We start from the raw sequence: 20,253 nt of genomic DNA, 5'->3' as shown, positions 1-20,253 counted from the left end.
TAAATGAATAAGTAAATAGAAAGAATGTACTTTTGGGGATAATGACCAATACACAAGGCTGCTCCAGGCTAAATTAGGGCCCTAAACATACATTTATTTGGAGGGCCCCTTCCTCATAATACATTTTTTAACACTTCATTTATTCATGTGAAACGATTTGATACTTTTTTCAATAAAACATTTTTCTTTGTATAACAATTTCGTATTAAAACGAATTTTAAAAAAAAGTTCAATAATACAATTTTTTAGCTCCCTCCCCCATATTTTTTTCTGAACCCAAACTGAGCCCCACCACCCACAGGTGGGGCTGGGATCTCACCCCTTCACCTTTTCCCACCCTTTACGGTCACCGCCCACAGCATTCCTGTTCTGTATACCCTGTGTAAGGAACCACTGTTAAATGCTGTTTAGTAAATGTATTTCTGTTTTGTTATGCAATATATGACTGTTATTTTGAAGGTTGTGCAAGCGGATATGCTTTTATTGTGTTAAGGAACTCACAAATGAAAACAGAAAAGGAAGTTGATGCTTTTCAATGCTGGTTAGGACGACACTATGGTAAAGAGTAAAGGTGAAATAGAAAACTAACAGTTAAAAGGATTCTAGCGCCAGTTGAAAGGGAAACAATTGTTGCAGTTTAATTTGTTTTAAATGTTCACATGTTCAATGCTTAAGTACAACATATTTTAATGTACCATTTATCTTGTATGCTTGCTCATTAGCTCTTACGTTGGTCATTGGGCACAAGGTGAAGGATGAAATATAAAGGACCATTTGTCCATCAGTTCCAGACCTTAATTTCCACTAAGCTGCTACACCCTCTATGATGGATGTCTGATCTAACGGGGTTGTACTGTAAATGTAATTTATTTGTACTTTTTAAGTGCAATGACAAGCAAAACAACATTACAAAATAAAAATGTTGTCATGGTCAAAACAAAAATGTACTAATAGAACCTGGACCAGGATTCAACACCAAGATAAACACTTATGCACTGTGCCATGAGAGCCACTGGGGAAGTAGCTAGGCAGGGCCGGCCCCTGGCATAAATGCTGTATGTGGTTGTTTAGGGCCACAACCACTAGGGGTCTTAAATGATTATGGGAAAGTACCACTTCAGTAGCTGATCATCAACATGGTCAACAAGGGGTTTGCTTGTTCTACTTTGAGGGACGAGTGACCTCATGAATACACTTATGCTTTGTTTCTACTGAACTTTTATTCCGTGGTGACTTGAGGCAACATGATCTTTGCATCGTGAGTATGTCCATTAAAAAGCCCATAGAGATAGTTGTCAATTTAGCATCGTTTCGAATGCCATCATGGTGAAAGACTTAGGGCAATATTTCTAAAACGACCGAACTATTGATGTTTTATCTGTAGCCAAACCTTTTCTCTACTAAACATTGATTGTAAAAGCGGCATAATAGTTTTGAATTGGCTTCCCTGCGGAAGGAGATATCCAACATTTGTATTTTCCCCTTGGACTATTTACCCTTGCATATAAACTTGACTATAAATACTTGACTATGAAACTATTGGATTGAACTGAATTGCAGTCGTGATATCATGAAGACTGTAGCTGTATGTCACATGAGGTGATGGTTCTGTGCTCACCTGCTGGCTCTCAAAGGTCCAGGTGCTGTCAGGTAAAGAGGCGTCCAGGACGCTGATGACCTCCTTAAAGTCAGTGGTGCTGCTGGGCTTCACCAAAGTGAAATCACTGTACTCTGACATTGGAGACATGCACGACCTGAAGGAGTGACTCTGAGACATGACGTCTCCTCCCAGAACCTCCACGTACTTGATAGGTCCATCACTGTTGAGCTGAATGTGCAGGTTTCTGTTGGGCTTCTTGTCCTCATCACAGTGTGTCCGTCTCATGCAGCAACTAGCGTCGCTTCCGCTGCTCCTCAAGCATTTCACCGCTAAGACCAGCAAAGTCACCAGAGACAGCACGGACACCGAGGCCAGAGACACGATCAAATAAAGCGTGATTGTGCCGCTTGTCTTACTGGGCTCCGACACCTTGTGTCTCAGCTCCAACATGGGCTCGCTCACACCGTCCTCCAGCAGGATGGACAGCGTGACGGTGGCCGACTGGACCGCTTCCCCGTCGTCCTGGACCTCTACAAGCAGCCTCTGAGAGGAGTCGTCGTGCTCGGACACAGCGCGTTTAGTCCTCACCTCCCCTGTGTACACACTGACCGTGAACAAAGAGGCGTCTGTGGCCTCGGACACTTTGTACGAGATCCAGGCGTTGTGGCCCGAGTCCGCGTCCACGGCCGTCACCTTGGTGACCAGGTGGCCCGCCTTGGCCGTGCGGGGCACCCGCAGGTGGGAGGCGGCGTGGGGGGAAGGGTAAATAACAGCGGGGGCGTTGTCGTTCTGGTCCAGGATGAAAACATGGACGGTGGCGTTGGTGCTGAGAGACGGAGAGCCCTGGTCCTTTGCCTGAACCTGAATGTGGAACACTTTGACTTTCTCGTAGTCAAAGGAGTGCATGCTGTAGATGCTGCCGTTCTCTGAGTTCATGTAAACGTAAGACGACACGGACACGTCGTGCACTTTAGAGTCCACGATAGAGTAAGACACTTTGGCGTTTTCGCCGGCATCCAGGTCACATGCAGACACCGAGTACAGTATAGAACCTGCTACTCCGTTCTCTTTTAGATATACATTATAAGAGCTCTGAGAGAATACAGGAGGGTTGTCATTGACATCAGTGATGCTGACAGATATCATTTTCTTACTGGAGAGAGGAGGAGATCCTGAATCAGTGGCTGTTATCTCAATCTTGTACTCAGACACTCTCTCTCTGTCTAAAGCACCACTGGTGACCAGCGCATAATTGTTAGAAAAAGAGCTTTTCAGGTTAAACGGAAACCCTTTTTTCAGGCGTAACGTCACATTACCGTTATTACCAGAGTCAAGATCACGAGCACTAATCAGGGCCACGACGGTCCCACTCGGGGCGTCCTCACGTACAGGTTTAGGCTGAGAAGTGAGGACAATTTCAGGAGGATTATCGTTAAAGTCCATCACGTCAACTTGGACACGACAGTGTCCCTCCATCTCAGGGCTGCCTTTATCTTTAGCAGTGATATCAATGTCATAGGACTTGACCGTCTCATAGTCCAACTCTCCCTTTAAACTGATCTCACCACTAATGGCGTCCATATTAAATACTGACAAAACAGAGTCTGATGTTCTGGAGCCAAATGAATATTCTATTTCACCATTCAAACCTTCATCTGCATCTGTTGCTTTAGGTCTAATAATAATAGTCCCTTTTGGGCTTTTTTCACCCACTGTTACTTTGTAAAGGTTTTTCTCAAACACAGGGAAATTATCATTAATGTCAAGAACATTTATGGTAATTTGTGACGTCCCAGTTCTAGCTGGACTGCCCCCGTCTAACGCAGTTAATAATATTTTGTGAACTGCCTTCTTCTCTCTGTCAAGAGGCTTGTCTAAAACAAGCTCAGGGACAGATTTGCCGCCCTCTATTTCTTTTATTCGAAGTGAACAGCAGTCATTTTTACTGAGAGTATAAGATCTGATAGAATTGCTCCCAACGTCAGGGTCAGCTGCACTCTCTAAAGGAAAACGTGTTCCCACGGCTGCTAATTCTGCTAATTTTAGAGATAACTCATTAGAAATAAAACTTGGAGAGTTATCATTAATGTCTCGTATTTCAACTTCAATTCGATGCAACTGCAAGGGGTCCTCGATGACGACCTGCAGAGGGAGCACACAGCTGGCGCTTTGTCCGCATAAAGCCTCTCTGTCTATTCTGTCATTGACCAGCAGCTCGCCCTTCCCCGCATCCACGCTGAAATACTGCTTACCAGCCTCAGAGGCGACACGCAGCTTGCGCTCAAATATCTCAGACAGTCCCAAAGACAGATCTTTGGCCAGATTTCCCACCACAGAACCTTGTTTGAGCTCCTCTGGGATGCTGTAACGAGTCTGTGCATCCACTGTAGTCCACAAGAGAAAGACGTGATGCCACAAAAGAGCCTGCCATCTCCAGTCTCTGTATCCTATTGTCTTTGTCATCCTTGATCCTCTAAAATGCATCAATTCCAATCCAAAAGAAGACAGACCATGAAGACAAAATCCATATTCCCAACATGCGACATGGTGAGTGAAAACAAAATCCGTTCATAGTCCAAAATATAAACCCAAATAAATGAAATCCTGGCAGTACATGACTGATGTACCTTCTCTCCTCTCTACACTGAGCATTGTGGTTGTGTTGCTAAGTATGGGGGGAGGGAGAAGATCTCTTTGTACGGCTCTGACTGCTATTGGTGCTCAGCAGCTTTCACCCTCAGCCAATCAGAGGCACTCTGAGCAGCACTGTTACACACACACACACACACACACACACACACACACACACACACACACACACACACACACACACACACACACACACACACACGGCTTATGTGCAATCACTGTAGAGCAAGTACAACAATTTCCTTAGGGAAACAACCAATGTTTTGATAATACCAACAAATACATTGTGATTCATGCCCACAGCATTATTTTCATATGTTCTTCCAATACACGCATTTTGCCCATACAGACAAAATAATACCCAGGGCTAGTTATATGTATTGTTGTGGATGTTTTTTTTTACAGTCATGTAGAACTGCACTGCAATAGCAGTTCCTAATATTTTGTTTGCCTGCTATAGATAAATAAGAGGAACACATTATAGAAATATGGTACATTGCAGTTGTAATAAACTGCAAACAACAACCAACATATTTGTTGACATTCATTATAATAAAACAATATTAAGGCTTCCAATATGTTAAGTGGGTGTCAAATGGACATTTTTATAAACATAATAACATCACTTACTTATATTGTGAAAAAAAACAAAAAGAAGAAAATATGTAGTGTTATATTAGATATAGTAACTATTAGCACTTACATATTGTATGCCAACTCTGTGGCCAAAATATTCGGTACACCTTACAAAAAAGGATGTGTAAAACAAGCCTGTTTAATGGACTATACTGTAACATTGGTCAATGTCGCTGTTCATCAACATGGTGCTGAAACTGCTACCTGAGAATGGACCTGAAATCAACGACGACTTTACACAATACAAAGTGTGTTGACTGTATTTACACAATGTGTTACTACATTCATGAATGAACATGGATTACACTAAATTAAAACATGCACAAAAATATGTAAATATATTCTATTTTGAAAATTCCAAATAAAGCCATTACAATTTTTTTTTAACTTATTGGAGAAAATAGTTTTATGTATTTCAATTTTATTTTTTAAAGTTCCAACTAAAAGTAATTTAAGATGTTTTCATAATCGGAGGAACATATTGGTTGTCTCTTTTCCAGATGTAAAAACTGGAGTCCAATTTTTGTCATTTCCTGTAAAATTCTGTGCTCACCTGCTGGCTCTCAAAGGTCCAGGTGCTGTCAGGTAAAGAGGCGTCCAGGACGCTGATGACCTCCTTAAAGTCAGTGGTGCTGCTGGGCTTCACCAAAGTGAAATCACTGTACTCTGACATTGGAGACATGCACGACCTGAAGGAGTGACTCTGAGACATGACGTCTCCTCCCAGAACCTCCACGTACTTGATAGGTCCATCACTGTTGAGCTGAATGTGCAGGTTTCTGTTGGGCTTCTTGTCCTCATCACAGTGTGTCCGTCTCATGCAGCAACTAGCGTCGCTTCCGCTGCTCCTCAAGCATTTCACCGCTAAGACCAGCAAAGTCACCAGAGACAGCACGGACACCGAGGCCAGAGACACGATCAAATAAAGCGTGATTGTGCCGCTTGTCTTACTGGGCTCCGACACCTTGTGTCTCAGCTCCAACATGGGCTCGCTCACACCGTCCTCCAGCAGGATGGACAGCGTGACGGTGGCCGACTGGACCGCTTCCCCGTCGTCCTGGACCTCTACAAGCAGCCTCTGAGAGGAGTCGTCGTGCTCGGACACAGCGCGTTTAGTCCTCACCTCCCCTGTGTACACACTGACCGTGAACAAAGAGGCGTCTGTGGCCTCAGACACTTTGTACGAGATCCAGGCGTTGTGGCCCGAGTCCGCGTCCACGGCCGTCACCTTGGTGACCAGGTGGCCCGCCTTGGCCGTGCGGGGCACCCGCAGGTGGGAGGCGGCGTGGGGGGAAGGGTAAATGACAGCGGGGGCGTTGTCGTTCTGGTCCAGGATGAAAACATGGACGGTGGCGTTGGTGCTGAGAGACGGAGAGCCCTGGTCCTTTGCCTGAACCTGAATGTGGAACACTTTGACTTTCTCGTAGTCAAAGGAGTGCATGCTGTAGATGCTGCCGTTCTCTGAGTTCATGTAAACGTAAGACGACACGGACACGTCGTGCACTTTAGAGTCCACGATAGAGTAAGACACTTTGGCGTTTTGGCCAGCATCCAGGTCACATGCAGACACCGAGTACAGTATAGAACCTGCTACTCCGTTCTCTTTTAGATAAACATTATAAGAGCTCTGAGAGAATACAGGAGGGTTGTCATTGACATCAGTGATGCTGACAGATATCATTTTCTTACTGGAGAGAGGAGGAGATCCTGAATCAGTGGCTGTTATCTCAATCTTGTACTCAGACACTCTCTCTCTGTCTAAAGCACCACTGGTGACCAGCACATAATTGTTAGAAAAAGACGGATTAAGTGTAAAAGGTAAGCCTTTTTGTAGCTGCAAAGTTACTTTGCTATTATTAGCAGAGTCTGCATCACGTGATGTTAGCAGAGCCACAACTGATCCTCTTGGTGCATCCTCCCTGACCGGCTGCGGTTCTGAGGTGAGGATAATTTCAGGAGCATTATCATTAACATCAATAACATCAATCTGCACCCGACAGTGACTTTCCATCACAGGAAGTCCTTTGTCCTTGGCAATCACTTCAATTTTGAAAGACGCAACTTTTTCGTAGTCTAATTCTCCTTTTAATAATATTTCACCTGTTTCTGAGTTTAATTCAAATACAGATAAGACAGAATCAGGTGTGCGTGTACCAAAAAAATATTCTACCTCTCCATTTGGTCCTTCGTCTGCATCATTCGCTGTAATTTTAAGTGCGAATGTATCTTTTGCCACATTCTCTTGCAAGGAGGTTTTGTATACATTTTTGTCAAAAACTGGGAAATTATCGTTGTTATCAAGCACTATAACATTAATTTGTGCAGTGCCAGACATGACTGGATTCCCTCCGTCTAAAGCAGTCAAGAGGAGCTGATAAGATGCTTTCTTCTCTCTGTCCAGAGGCTTTTCTAACACTAACTCGGGCACTAATTTACCATCCTCAACCTCCTTCATCTTCAACGTGAAGCAGTCATTTTTAGTCAACGTGTAAGACTTTACTGAATTACTTCCAACATCGTAATCGTCCGCACTTTCCAAAAGGAAGCGGGTTCCGACTACTGCCAATTCAGCAATATTCAAAGATAGTTCTTTTGTATGAAATTGGGGAAAATTGTCGTTAATATCTCTAATTTCTACTTCAATTCGATGCAAATTCAAAGGATTTTCCACCACGACCTGCAGAGGCAGCACACAGCTGGCGCTTTGTCCGCATAAAGCCTCTCTGTCTATTCTGTCATTGACCAGCAGCTCGCCCTTCCCCGCATCCACGCTGAAATACTGCTTACCAGCCTCAGAGGCGACACGCAGCTTGCGCTCAAATATCTCAGACAGTCCCAAAGACAGATCTTTGGCCAGATTTCCCACCACAGAACCTTGTTTGAGCTCCTCTGGGATGCTGTAACGAGTCTGTGCATCCACTGTAGTCCACAAGAGAAAGACGTGATGCCACAAAAGAGCCTGCCATCTCCAGTCTCTGTATCCTATTGTCTTTGTCATCCTTGATCCTCTAAAATGCATCAATTCCAAGCCAAAAGAAGACAGACCATGAAGACAAAATCCATATTTCCATCATGCGACATGGTGAGTGAAAACAATATCCGTTCATAGTCAAAAATATAACTCCAAATAAATGAAATCCTGGCAGTACATGACTGATGTACCTTCTCTCCTCTCTACACTGAGCATTGTGGTTGTGTTGCTAAGTATGGGGGGAGGGAGAAGATCTCTTTGTACGGCTCTGACTGCTATTGGTGCTCAGCAGCTTTCACCCTCAGCCAATCAGAGGCACTCTGTGCAGCACTTTTACACACACACACACACACACACACACACACACACACACACACACACACACACACACACACACACACACACACACACACACACACACACACACACACACACACACACACACACACACACACTGCTTATATGCAATCACTGTAGAGCAAGTACAACAATTTCCTTAGGGAAACAACCAATGTTTTGATAATACCAACAAATACATTGTGATTCATGCCCACAGCATTATTTTCATATGTTCTTCCAATATACACATTTTGCCCATACAGACGAAATAATACCCAGGGATAGTTATATGTATTGTTGTGGATGTTTTTTTTACAGTCATGTAGAACTGCACTGCAATAGCAGTTCCTAATATTTTGTTTACCTGTTATAGCTAAATAAGAGGAACACATTAGAGAAATATGCAGTTGCGGTTGTAATAAACTGCAAACAACAACCAACATATTTGTTGACATTCATTATAATAAAACAATATTAAGATTGTTAATACAGGCTTGTTAAGTGGGTGTCAAACTGACATTTTTATAGACATAATAACATCACTGACTTATATTCTGAACAAAAACAAGAAAATATGTAGTGTTATATTAGATATAGTAACTATTAGCAAATACATATGTTATGCCAACTGTCAGTGGCCAAAATATTCGGTACACCTTACAAAAAAGGATGTTTAAAACAAGCCTGTTTAATGGACTATACTGTAACATTGGTCAATGTCGCTGTTCATCAACATGGTGCTGAAACTGCTACCTGAGAATGGACCTGAAATCAACGACGACTTTACACAATACAAAGTGTGTTGACTGTATTTACACAATGTGTTACTACATTCATGGATGAACATGGATTACACTAAATTAAAACATGCACAAAAATATGTAAATATATTCTATTTTGAAAATTCCAAATAAAGCCATTACAATTTTTTTAAATTTTTGGAGAAAATAGTTTTATGTATTTACATTTTATTTTTAAAGTTCCAACTAAAAGTAATTTAACATTTTTTCATAATCGGAGGAACATATTGGTTGTCTCTTTTCCAGATTTAAAAACTGGAGTCAAATTTTTGTCATGTCCTGTAAAATTCTCTACTCACCTGCTGGCTCTCAAAGGTCCAGGTGCTGTCAGGTAAAGAGGCGTCCAGGACGCTGATGACCTCCTTAAAGTCAGTGGTGCTGCTGGGCTTCACCAAAGTGAAATCACTGTACTCTGACATTGGAGACATGCACGACCTGAAGGAGTGACTCTGAGACATGACGTCTCCTCCCAGAACCTCCACGTACTTGATAGGTCCATCACTGTTGAGCTGAATGTGCAGGTTTCTGTTGGGCTTCTTGTCCTCATCACAGTGTGTCCGTCTCATGCAGCAACTAGCGTCGCTTCCGCTGCTCCTCAAGCATTTCACCGCTAAGACCAGCAAAGTCACCAGAGACAGCACGGACACCGAGGCCAGAGACACGATCAAATAAAGCGTGATTGTGCCGCTTGTCTTACTGGGCTCCGACACCTTGTGTCTCAGCTCCAACATGGGCTCGCTCACACCGTCCTCCAGCAGGATGGACAGCGTGACGGTGGCCGACTGGACCGCTTCCCCGTCGTCCTGGACCTCTACAAGCAGCCTCTGAGAGGAGTCGTCGTGCTCGGACACAGCGCGTTTAGTCCTCACCTCCCCTGTGTACACACTGACCGTGAACAAAGAGGCGTCTGTGGCCTCAGACACTTTGTACGAGATCCAGGCGTTGTGGCCCGAGTCCGCGTCCACGGCCGTCACCTTGGTGACCAGGTGGCCCGCCTTGGCCGTGCGGGGCACCCGCAGGTGGGAGGCGGCATGGGGGGAAGGGTAAATGACAGCGGGGGCGTTGTCGTTCTGGTCCAGGATGAAAACATGGACGGTGGCGTTGGTGCTGAGAGACGGAGAGCCCTGGTCCTTTGCCTGAACCTGAATGTGGAACACTTTGACTTTCTCGTAGTCAAAGGAGTGCATGCTGTAGATGCTGCCGTTCTCTGAGTTCATGTAAACGTAAGACGACACGGACACGTCGTGCACTTTAGAGTCCACGATAGAGTAAGACACTTTGGCGTTTTGGCCAGCATCCAGGTCACATGCAGACACCGAGTACAGTATAGAACCTGCTACTCCGTTCTCTTTTAGATATACATTATAAGAGCTCTGAGAGAATACAGGAGGGTTGTCATTGACATCAGTGATGCTGACAGATATCATTTTCTTACTGGAGAGAGGAGGAGATCCTGAATCAGTGGCTGTTATCTCAATCTTGTACTCAGACACTCTCTCTCTGTCTAAAGCACCACTGGTTACTAGTTCATAACTATTAGAAAAAGACGGTTTCAGAGCAAAAGGGGAGCTTTTATGTAGCTGCAATGTTACTTTGCTATTATTAACAGAGTCTGCATCACGTGATGTTAGCAGAGCCACAACTGATCCTCTTGGTGCATCCTCCCTGACCGGCTGCAGTTCTGAGGTGAGGATAATTTCAGGAGCATTATCATTAACATCAATAACATCAATCTGCACCCGACAGTGACTTTCCATCACAGGAAATCCTTTGTCCTTGGCAATCACTTCAATTTTGTAAGACGCAGCTTTTTCGTAGTCTAATTCTCCTTTTAGTAATATTTCACCTGTTTCTGAATTTAATTCAAATACAGATAAGACAGAATCAGGTGTGCGTGTGCTAAAAATATATTCTACATCTGCATTTGGTCCTTCATCTGCATCATTCGCTGTAATTTTAAGTGCAAATGTGTCTTTTGCCACATTCTCTTGCAAGGAGGTTTTGTATACATTTTTGTCAAAAACTGGGAAATTATCGTTGTTATCAAGCACTATAACATTAATTTGTGCAGTGCCAGACATGACTGGATTCCCTCCGTCCAAAGCAGTCAAGAGGAGCTGATAAGATGCTTTCTTCTCTCTGTCCAGAGGCTTTTCTAACACTAACTCGGGCACTAATTTACCATCCTCAACCTCCTTCATCTTCAACGTGAAGCAGTCATTTTTAGTCAACGTGTAAGTCTTTACCGAATTACTTCCAACATCGTAATCATCCGCACTTTCCAAAAGGAAACGAGTCCCGACAGCAGCAGATTCAGCAATATTTAAAGATAGTTCTTTTGTATGAAATTGTGGTGAATTGTCGTTAATGTCTTTAATTTCTACCTCAATTCGATGTGATCTCAACGGATTTTCCACCACGACCTGCAGAGGGAGCACACAGCTGGCGCTTTGTCCGCATAAAGCCTCTCTGTCTATTCTGTCATTGACCAGCAGCTCGCCCTTCCCCGCATCCACGCTGAAATACTGCTTACCAACCTCGGAGGCGACACGCAGCTTGCGCTCAAATATCTCAGACAGTCCCAAAGACAGATCTTTGGCCAGATTTCCCACCACAGAACCTTGTTTGAGCTCCTCTGGGATGCTGTAACGAGTCTGTGCATCCACTGTAGTCCACAAGAGAAAGACGTGATGCCACAAAAGAGCCTGCCATCTCCAGTCTCTGTATCCTATTGTCTTTGTCATCCTTGATCCTCTAAAATGCATCAATTCCAATCCAAAAGAAGACAGACCATGAAGACAAAATCCATATTCCCAACATGCGACATAGTGAGGGAAAACAAAATCTGTTCATCGTCAAAAATATAAACCCAAATAAATGAAATCCTGGCAGTACATGACTGATGTACCTTCTCTCCTCTCTACACTGAGCATTGTGGTTGTGTTGCTAAGTATGGGGGGAGGGAGAAGATCTCTTTGTACGGCTCTGACTGCTATTGGTGCTCAGCAGCTTTCACCCTCAGCCAATCAGAGACACTCTGTGCAGCACTGTTACACACACACACACGCACACACACACACACACACACACACACACACACACACACACACACACACACACACACACACACACACACACACACACACACACACACACACACACACACACACACACACACACGCACACAGGCGTACACACACACAGTGTATCTGCAGTGACTGTAGAGCAAGTACAAATTCAAACAGGAAATAATACAATGATTTCAAAATATGTTAATCACAATGATTTTAAACATTGTGATTTATACCCACAATATTAGATGCACTTGTGCTTCTTCCTATTACTGATTCAAATTTTGCCTGGACAAAGAACATAATACTCAGGGTGAGTTATGTGTATTATTGTGGTTATTGTTCACGTTCATGTATCACGGCACTGCCTCAGCAGTTCCTAATAATTTGGTTATGTGTTAAAGTTACATAGGAGGACAACATGAAAAACATGTAAACTACAATCAATATGTTTTGTAATAATTATTTCAGTAAAGTGTTATTAATGTTGTTTATACAGGGTCATTTTATCAATCTCTTTTTGTCAGGTGTATATACTATTTTTGCCAATGGGTTTACAGCATAATACATAAAATACATTTCCAATAGCTCTACATATAACATCTTTTGTTTTTGGGCAAATGTATTTAAAAAAAAAAAAGTTGTTTGTATAATAGCTAATTATGTTTTTTAAAATAAATATTAGTCTATTATTTGATTAAATAGATTACATGAAAATGTGCACAGACAATCATTAACATTGTTTAATAGTTAAAACTCTAACGTTGTTCAATGTTGCTGTTATTCAATGTGGTGCTGAAACTGATACCTGAAAATGGACCTGAAATCAAACACGACCTTGAACAACACAGTGTGTCGACTGCATTTTTGCAATAGGTTATATTTATGATTGAACATGGACTGTACTAAAATAAAAATTATAATTAACAAGAACTTAAATTATACTTTTAAAAGTTCCAACTAAAAGTATTTTAATAGTCTTTTAATGCTCGGAAAAGGAGATTGGTTGTCTCTTTTCTAAGTTGTAACTGTAGTCAAATTTTTGTCAGTTCGTGTAAAATTCTGTGCTCACCTGCTGGCTCTCAAAGGTCCAGGTGCTGTCAGGTAAAGAGGCGTCCAGGACGCTGATGACCTCCTTAAAGTCAGTGGTGCTGCTGGGCTTCACCAAAGTGAAATCACTGTACTCTGACATTGGAGACATGCACGACCTGAAGGAGTGACTCTGAGACATGACGTCTCCTCCCAGAACCTCCACGTACTTGATAGGTCCATCACTGTTGAGCTGAATGTGCAGGTTTCTGTTGGGCTTCTTGTCCTCATCACAGTGTGTCCGTCTCATGCAGCAACTAGCGTCGCTTCCGCTGCTCCTCAAGCATTTCACCGCTAAGACCAGCAAAGTCACCAGAGACAGCACGGACACCGAGGCCAGAGATACGATCAAATAAAGCGTGATTGTGCCGCTTGTCTTACTGGGCTCCGACACCTTGTGTCTCAGCTCCAACATGGGCTCGCTCACACCGTCCTCCAGCAGGATGGACAGCGTGACGGTGGCCGACTGGACCGCTTCCCCGTCGTCCTGGACCTCTACAAGCAGCCTCTGAGAGGAGTCGTCGTGCTCGGACACAGCGCGTTTAGTCCTCACCTCCCCTGTGTACACACTGACCGTGAACAAAGAGGCGTCTGTGGCCTCAGACACTTTGTACGAGATCCAGGCGTTGTGGCCCGAGTCCGCGTCCACGGCCGTCACCTTGGTGACCAGGTGGCCCGCCTTGGCCGTGCGGGGCACCCGCAGGTGGGAGGCGGCGTGGGGGGAAGGGTAAATGACAGCGGGGGCGTTGTCGTTCTGGTCCAGGATGAAAACATGGACGGTGGCGTTGGTGCTGAGAGACGGAGAGCCCTGGTCCTTTGCCTGAACCTGAATGTGGAACACTTTGACTTTCTCGTAGTCAAAGGAGTGCATGCTGTAGATGCTGCCGTTCTCTGAGTTCATGTAAACGTAAGACGACACGGACACGTCGTGCACTTTAGAGTCCACGATAGAGTAAGACACTTTGGCGTTTTGGCCAGCATCCAGGTCACATGCAGACACCGAGTACAGTATAGAACCTGCTACTCCGTTCTCTTTTAGATAAACATTATAAGAGCTCTGAGAGAATACAGGAGGGTTGTCATTGACATCAGTGATGCTGACAGATATCATTTTCTTACTGGAGAGAGGAGGAGATCCTGAATCAGTGGCTGTTATCTCAATCTTGTACTCAGACACTCTCTCTCTGTCTAAAGCACCATTGGTTACTAGTTCAAAACTTTTGGCAAAAGTTGGTTTCAGGGCAAACGGTGAGCTTTTGGGAAGCTGCAGCGTCACCTTTCCGTTATCACCAGAGTCAATGTCTTTAACACTAATCAAAGCCACCACTGTGCCAGATGGAGCATCCTCTCTTACAGGACTGGGTTTAGAAGTCAGAATAATTTCAGGAGCATTATCATTGATGTCTTCAATATTAAGCTGCAGGCGACAGTGACCCTCCATTTCAGGTACACCTTTGTCTTTGGCAGTAATGTCAATCAGATACGATGGGAATGTTTCATAATCTAATTCACCTTTTAAAACTATTTGGCCTGTTTGTTCGTCAATTTCAAATGTTGATAAAACAGCCTCTGCAGTGCGAGACCCGAAGGAATATTTAATTTCACTGTTAACGCCATGATCAATATCTGAAGCTTTAACTTTTAATACAAATGTTCCTTTCGTGCTATTTTCCTTCAAAGATAATTTGTACTCTTTTTCATCAAAAATAGGAACATTGTCGTTAATATCAAGTACATGAATTATAATTTTACATGTTCCAGATTTAACAGGGTTTCCTCCATCCAGTGCTGTTATTAGCAGCTGATGGATGGACATATTTTCTCTGTCCAAAGATTTTTCTAACACCAACTCTGGTGCAGTGAGACCATTTTTTTCGGTTTTAAATTTCAAAGAAAAATAATCATTTTTTAATATTGTGTAACTCTTTAAGGAATTTCCTCCAACATCAGGATCCTCTGCACTCTCCAAAGGAAAACGTGTACCAACCGCAACCAATTCTGGTATTTTAAGATTAATTTCATCAGTCAAAAAACGAGGTGAATTGTCATTGATGTCTTTGATTTCTACCTCAATTCGATGTGATCTCAAAGGATTTTCCACCACGACCTGCAGAGGGAGCACACAGCTGGCGCTTTGTCCGCATAAAGCCTCTCTGTCTATTCTGTCATTGACCAGCAGCTCGCCCTTCCCCGCATCCACGCTGAAATACTGCTTACCAGCCTCAGAGGCGACACGCAGCTTGCGCTCAAATATCTCAGACAGTCCCAAAGACAGATCTTTGGCCAGATTTCCCACCACAGAACCTTGTTTGAGCTCCTCTGGGATGCTGTAACGAGTCTGTGCATCCACTGTAGTCCACAAGAGAAAGACGTGATGCCACAAAAGAGCCTGCCATCTCCAGTCTCTGTATCCTATTGTCTTTGTCATCCTTGATCCTCTAAAATGCATCAATTCCAATCCAAAAGAAGACAGACCATGAAGACAAAATCCATATTTCCATCATGCGACATGGTGAGGGAAAACAAAATCCGTTCATAGTCAAAAATATAACTCCAAATAAATGAAATCCTGGCAGTACATGACTGATGTACCTTCTCTCCTCTCTACACTGAGCATTGTGGTTGTGTTGCTAAGTATGGGGGGAGGGAGAAGATCTCTTTGTACGGCTCTGACTGCTATTGGTGCTCAGCAGCTTTCACCCTCGGCCAATCAGAGGCACTCTGTGCAGCACTGTTACACACACACACACACACACACGGGCGCACACACACACACACACTGATGATCCGCACTCTCTTTAAAGCAGCATATTCAAATAGGAAACATTAATAGATTGTTTTGATGATACGGTAAATACAATGAATAAATGTATGTTATTCATACCCATAACATTATAAGCACTTTCTATTTCCATTGGTCACATCACTACAAGGAAACACAAAATAGGGTCAGTTTTGTCTATTTTGGTGTCCGTTGTTCAAATTCATACAAAACTGCACTACATTAGCTATTCTAAATATTTTGCTTATGTGTTATTGCTACATAAGAAGAAAGCATATGAGAAATATTTTACAGTGCAGCTGTAATCCATTAAAAACTACAAACAATATATTTCATAATATTTAAAATAATAATGCATTCTAAACAATGTAAAAATAAACAAAAAACGCTCGTTATACACAACCTTTATTGTGAGGTGTACTTAATATTTTGGCCAGTGAATTTAAAACATATTACCAATATCTACTACATATAATAAATTAAATCTTTTTTTCTAATGTAAGTATTTTTTTCTAAATATTAATCAATGATTTGAATAGATGTTTAGTATAGAAAAATGTCCATTGACACTCATTTATTAACATTGTTTTTTGTTTACTAACGGAACATTGGTCAGAGTCGCTGTCCACCAACGTGGTGCTGAAACTGCTACCTGAGAATGGACCTGAAATGCACCACGACATTAAACAACACAAAGTGTGTCAACTGTGTTTTACCAATGGGTTATAATTATGAATGAACATGGACTGCACTCATTTAAAATGCTTATTATTATGTAATTAAATTCTATTTATTAGGCAAAGTTGGTAGAGTGGCCGTGCCAGCAATCGGAGGGTTGCTGGTGACTGGGGTTCAATCCCCACCTTCTACCATCCTAGTCACGTCCGTTGTGTCCTTGGGCAAGACACTTCACCCTTGCTCCTGATGGCTGCTGGTTAGCGCCTTGCATGGCAGCTCCTGCCATCAGTGTGTGAATGTGTGTGTGAATGGGTGAATGTGGAAATACTGTCAAAGCGCTTTGAGTACCTTGAAGGTAGAAAAGCGCTATACAAGTATAACCCATTTATCATTTATCATTTATAATGGTTAGGACTGGAAAATTGGACACAGTCACTGTCCACCAAATTGGTGCTGAAAGTGCTACCTGAGAATGGACCTGAAATCAACCACAACCTTACACAACATGAAGTGTGTTGACTGTATGTACACAGAGTGTTACATTTATGAATGAACATGGACTGTACTAAAATAAAAATGCCTACTAATAGGTAACAAAATTATATTTTGAAAGCTACAACTAAAGGTAAGCTAGGATTTATTTTTCTTAATGCTTGGAGAAAGAGTTTGGTTATCTCTTTTCTGGGTTTAGAAACTGTAGTCGAATTTTAACCAATTCTTGTTGTATTCTCACTCACCTGCTGGCTCTCAAAGGTCCAGGTGCTGTCAGGTAAAGAGGCGTCCAGGACGCTGATGACCTCCTTAAAGTCAGTGGTGCTGCTGGGCTTCACCAAAGTGAAATCACTGTACTCTGACATTGGAGACATGCACGACCTGAAGGAGTGACTCTGAGACATGACGTCTCCTCCCAGAACCTCCACGTACTTGATAGGTCCATCACTGTTGAGCTGAATGTGCAGGTTTCTGTTGGGCTTCTTGTCCTCATCACAGTGTGTCCGTCTCATGCAGCAACTAGCGTCGCTTCCGCTGCTCCTCAAGCATTTCACCGCTAAGACCAGCAAAGTCACCAGAGACAGCACGGACACCGAGGCCAGAGACACGATCAAATAAAGCGTGATTGTGCCGCTTGTCTTACTGGGCTCCGACACCTTGTGTCTCAGCTCCAACATGGGCTCGCTCACACCGTCCTCCAGCAGGATGGACAGCGTGACGGTGGCCGACTGGACCGCTTCCCCGTCGTCCTGGACCTCTACAAGCAGCCTCTGAGAGGAGTCGTCGTGCTCGGACACAGCGCGTTTAGTCCTCACCTCCCCTGTGTACACACTGACCGTGAACAAAGAGGCGTCTGTGGCCTCAGACACTTTGTACGAGATCCAGGCGTTGTGGCCCGAGTCCGCGTCCACGGCCGTCACCTTGGTGACCAGGTGGCCCGCCTTGGCCGTGCGGGGCACCCGCAGGTGGGAGGCGGCGTGGGGGGAAGGGTAAATGACAGCGGGGGCGTTGTCGTTCTGGTCCAGGATGAAAACATGGACGGTGGCGTTGGTGCTGAGAGACGGAGAGCCCTGGTCCTTTGCCTGAACCTGAATGTGGAACACTTTGACTTTCTCGTAGTCAAAGGAGTGCATGCTGTAGATGCTGCCGTTCTCTGAGTTCATGTAAACGTAAGACGACACGGACACGTCGTGCACTTTAGAGTCCACGATAGAGTAAGACACTTTGGCGTTTTGGCCAGCATCCAGGTCACATGCAGACACCGAGTACAGTATAGAACCTGCTACTCCGTTCTCTTTTAGATAAACATTATAAGAGCTCTGAGAGAATACAGGAGGGTTGTCATTGACATCAGTGATGCTGACAGATATCATTTTCTTACTGGAGAGAGGAGGAGATCCTGAATCAGTGGCTTTTATCTCAATCTTGTACTCAGACACTCTCTCTCTGTCTAAAGCACCACTGGTTACTAGTTCATAACTATTAGAAAAAGACGGTTTAAGTGTAAAAGGTAAGCCTTTTTGTAGCTGCAAAGTTACTTTGCTATTATTAGCAGAGTCTGCATCACGTGATGTTAGCAGAGCCACAACTGATCCTCTTGGTGCATCCTCCCTGACCGGCTGCGGTTCTGAGGTGAGGATAATTTCAGGAGCATTATCATTAACATCAATAACATCAATCTGCACCCGACAGTGACTTTCCATCACAGGAAGTCCTTTGTCCTTGGCAATCACTTCAATTTTGTAAGACGTAGATTTTTCGTAATCTAATTCTCCTTTTAAAAATATTTCACCTGTTTCTGAGTTTAACTCAAATACAGATAAGACAGAATCAGGTGTGCGTGTACCAAAAAAATATTCTACCTCTCCATTTGGTCCTTCGTCTGCATCATTCGCTGTAATTTTAAGTGCGAATGTGTTTTTTGCCACATTCTCTTGCAAGGAGGTTTTGTATACATTTTTGTCAAAAACTGGGAAATTATCGTTGTTATCAAGCACTATAACATTAATTTGTGCAGTGCCAGACATGACTGGATTCCCTCCGTCTAAAGCAGTCAAGAGGAGCTGATAAGATGCTTTCTTCTCTCTGTCCAGAGGCTTTTCTAACACTAACTCGGGCACTAATTTACCATCCTCAACCTCCTTCATCTTCAACGTGAAGCAGTCATTTTTAGTCAACGTGTAAGTCTTTACCGAATTACTTCCAACATCGTAATCATCCGCACTTTCCAAAAGGAAACGGGTTCCGACTACTGCCAATTCAGCAATATTTATGGATAGTTCTTTTGTATGAAATTGTGGTGAATTGTCGTTAATGTCTTTAATTTCTACCTCAATTCGATGTGATCTCAAAGGATTTTCCACCACGACCTGCAGAGGGAGCACACAGCTGGCGCTTTGTCCGCATAAAGCCTCTCTGTCTATTCTGTCATTGACCAGCAGCTCGCCCTTCCCCGCATCCACGCTGAAATACTGCTTACCAGCCTCAGAGGCGACACGCAGCTTGCGCTCAAATATCTCAGACAGTCCCAAAGACAGATCTTTGGCCAGATTTCCCACCACAGAACCTTGTTTGAGCTCCTCTGGGATGCTGTAACGAGTCTGTGCATCCACTGTAGTCCACAAGAGAAAGACGTGATGCCACAAAAGAGCCTGCCATCTCCAGTCTCTGTATCCTATTGTCTTTGTCATCCTTGATCCTCTAAAATGCATCAATTCCAATCCAAAAGAAGACAGACCATGAAGACAAAATCCATATTTCCATCATGTGACATGGTGAGTGAAAACAATATCCGTTCATAGTCAAAAATATAACTCCAAATAAATGAAATCCTGGCAGTACATGACTGATGTACCTTCTCTCCTCTCTACACTGAGCATTGTGGTTGTGTTGCTAAGTATGGGGGGAGGGAGAAGATCTCTTTGTACGGCTCTGACTGCTATTGGTGCTCAGCAGCTTTCACCCTCAGCCAATCAGAGGCACTCTGTGCAGCACTGTTTTACACACACACACACACACACACACACACACACACACACACACACACACACACACACACACACACACACACACACACACACACACACACACACACACACACACACACACACACTGCTGATCTGCACTCATTGTAGAGCAAGTACAGA

At 43.5% G+C, this 20,253-nt stretch overlaps 5 protein-coding genes across 15 annotated transcripts in view; all 5 read right to left on the bottom strand.

Moving 5' to 3' along the window:
• LOC133648204 (protocadherin beta-16-like) overlaps positions 1–20,253 on the bottom strand; it is a 191,420-nt gene that overhangs the window by 53,806 nt on the left and 117,361 nt on the right. The gene's annotated exons all lie outside the window — the stretch shown is intronic.
• LOC133647705 (protocadherin gamma-C5-like) lies at positions 5,379–8,182 on the bottom strand. The gene has a single exon (XM_062043389.1). It carries the CDS (start codon positions 7,902–7,904, stop codon positions 5,412–5,414), a length of 2,493 nt encoding a protein of 830 aa, XP_061899373.1. The 5' UTR covers positions 7,905–8,182; the 3' UTR covers positions 5,379–5,411.
• Positions 8,347–12,296, bottom strand: LOC133647704 (protocadherin gamma-C5-like). Its single transcript, XM_062043388.1, has one exon. The coding sequence runs from the start codon at positions 11,758–11,760 to the stop codon at positions 9,268–9,270; it is 2,493 nt and encodes an 830-aa protein (XP_061899372.1). The 5' UTR covers positions 11,761–12,296; the 3' UTR covers positions 8,347–9,267.
• Positions 13,101–15,891, bottom strand: LOC133647703 (protocadherin gamma-C5-like). The gene has a single exon (XM_062043387.1). It carries the CDS (start codon positions 15,602–15,604, stop codon positions 13,112–13,114), a length of 2,493 nt encoding a protein of 830 aa, XP_061899371.1. The 5' UTR covers positions 15,605–15,891; the 3' UTR covers positions 13,101–13,111.
• Positions 17,083–20,061, bottom strand: LOC133647702 (protocadherin gamma-C5-like). The gene has a single exon (XM_062043386.1). It carries the CDS (start codon positions 19,816–19,818, stop codon positions 17,323–17,325), a length of 2,496 nt encoding a protein of 831 aa, XP_061899370.1. The 5' UTR covers positions 19,819–20,061; the 3' UTR covers positions 17,083–17,322.

This window comes from Entelurus aequoreus, linkage group LG04, assembly GCF_033978785.1.
Source record: "Entelurus aequoreus isolate RoL-2023_Sb linkage group LG04, RoL_Eaeq_v1.1, whole genome shotgun sequence".
NCBI classification, from domain to species: Eukaryota; Metazoa; Chordata; class Actinopteri; order Syngnathiformes; family Syngnathidae; genus Entelurus; species Entelurus aequoreus.
The sequence above is the reverse complement of the archived record's forward strand: the minus strand, read 5'-3'. Positions and strand labels throughout refer to the sequence as shown.

Coding starts and splice junctions, on each gene's coding strand:
- LOC133647705 (XM_062043389.1), bottom strand. CDS start 7,904: ATGCATTTTAGAGGATCAAGGATGACAAAGACAATAGGATACAGAGAC.
- LOC133647704 (XM_062043388.1), bottom strand. CDS start 11,760: ATGCATTTTAGAGGATCAAGGATGACAAAGACAATAGGATACAGAGAC.
- LOC133647703 (XM_062043387.1), bottom strand. CDS start 15,604: ATGCATTTTAGAGGATCAAGGATGACAAAGACAATAGGATACAGAGAC.
- LOC133647702 (XM_062043386.1), bottom strand. CDS start 19,818: ATGCATTTTAGAGGATCAAGGATGACAAAGACAATAGGATACAGAGAC.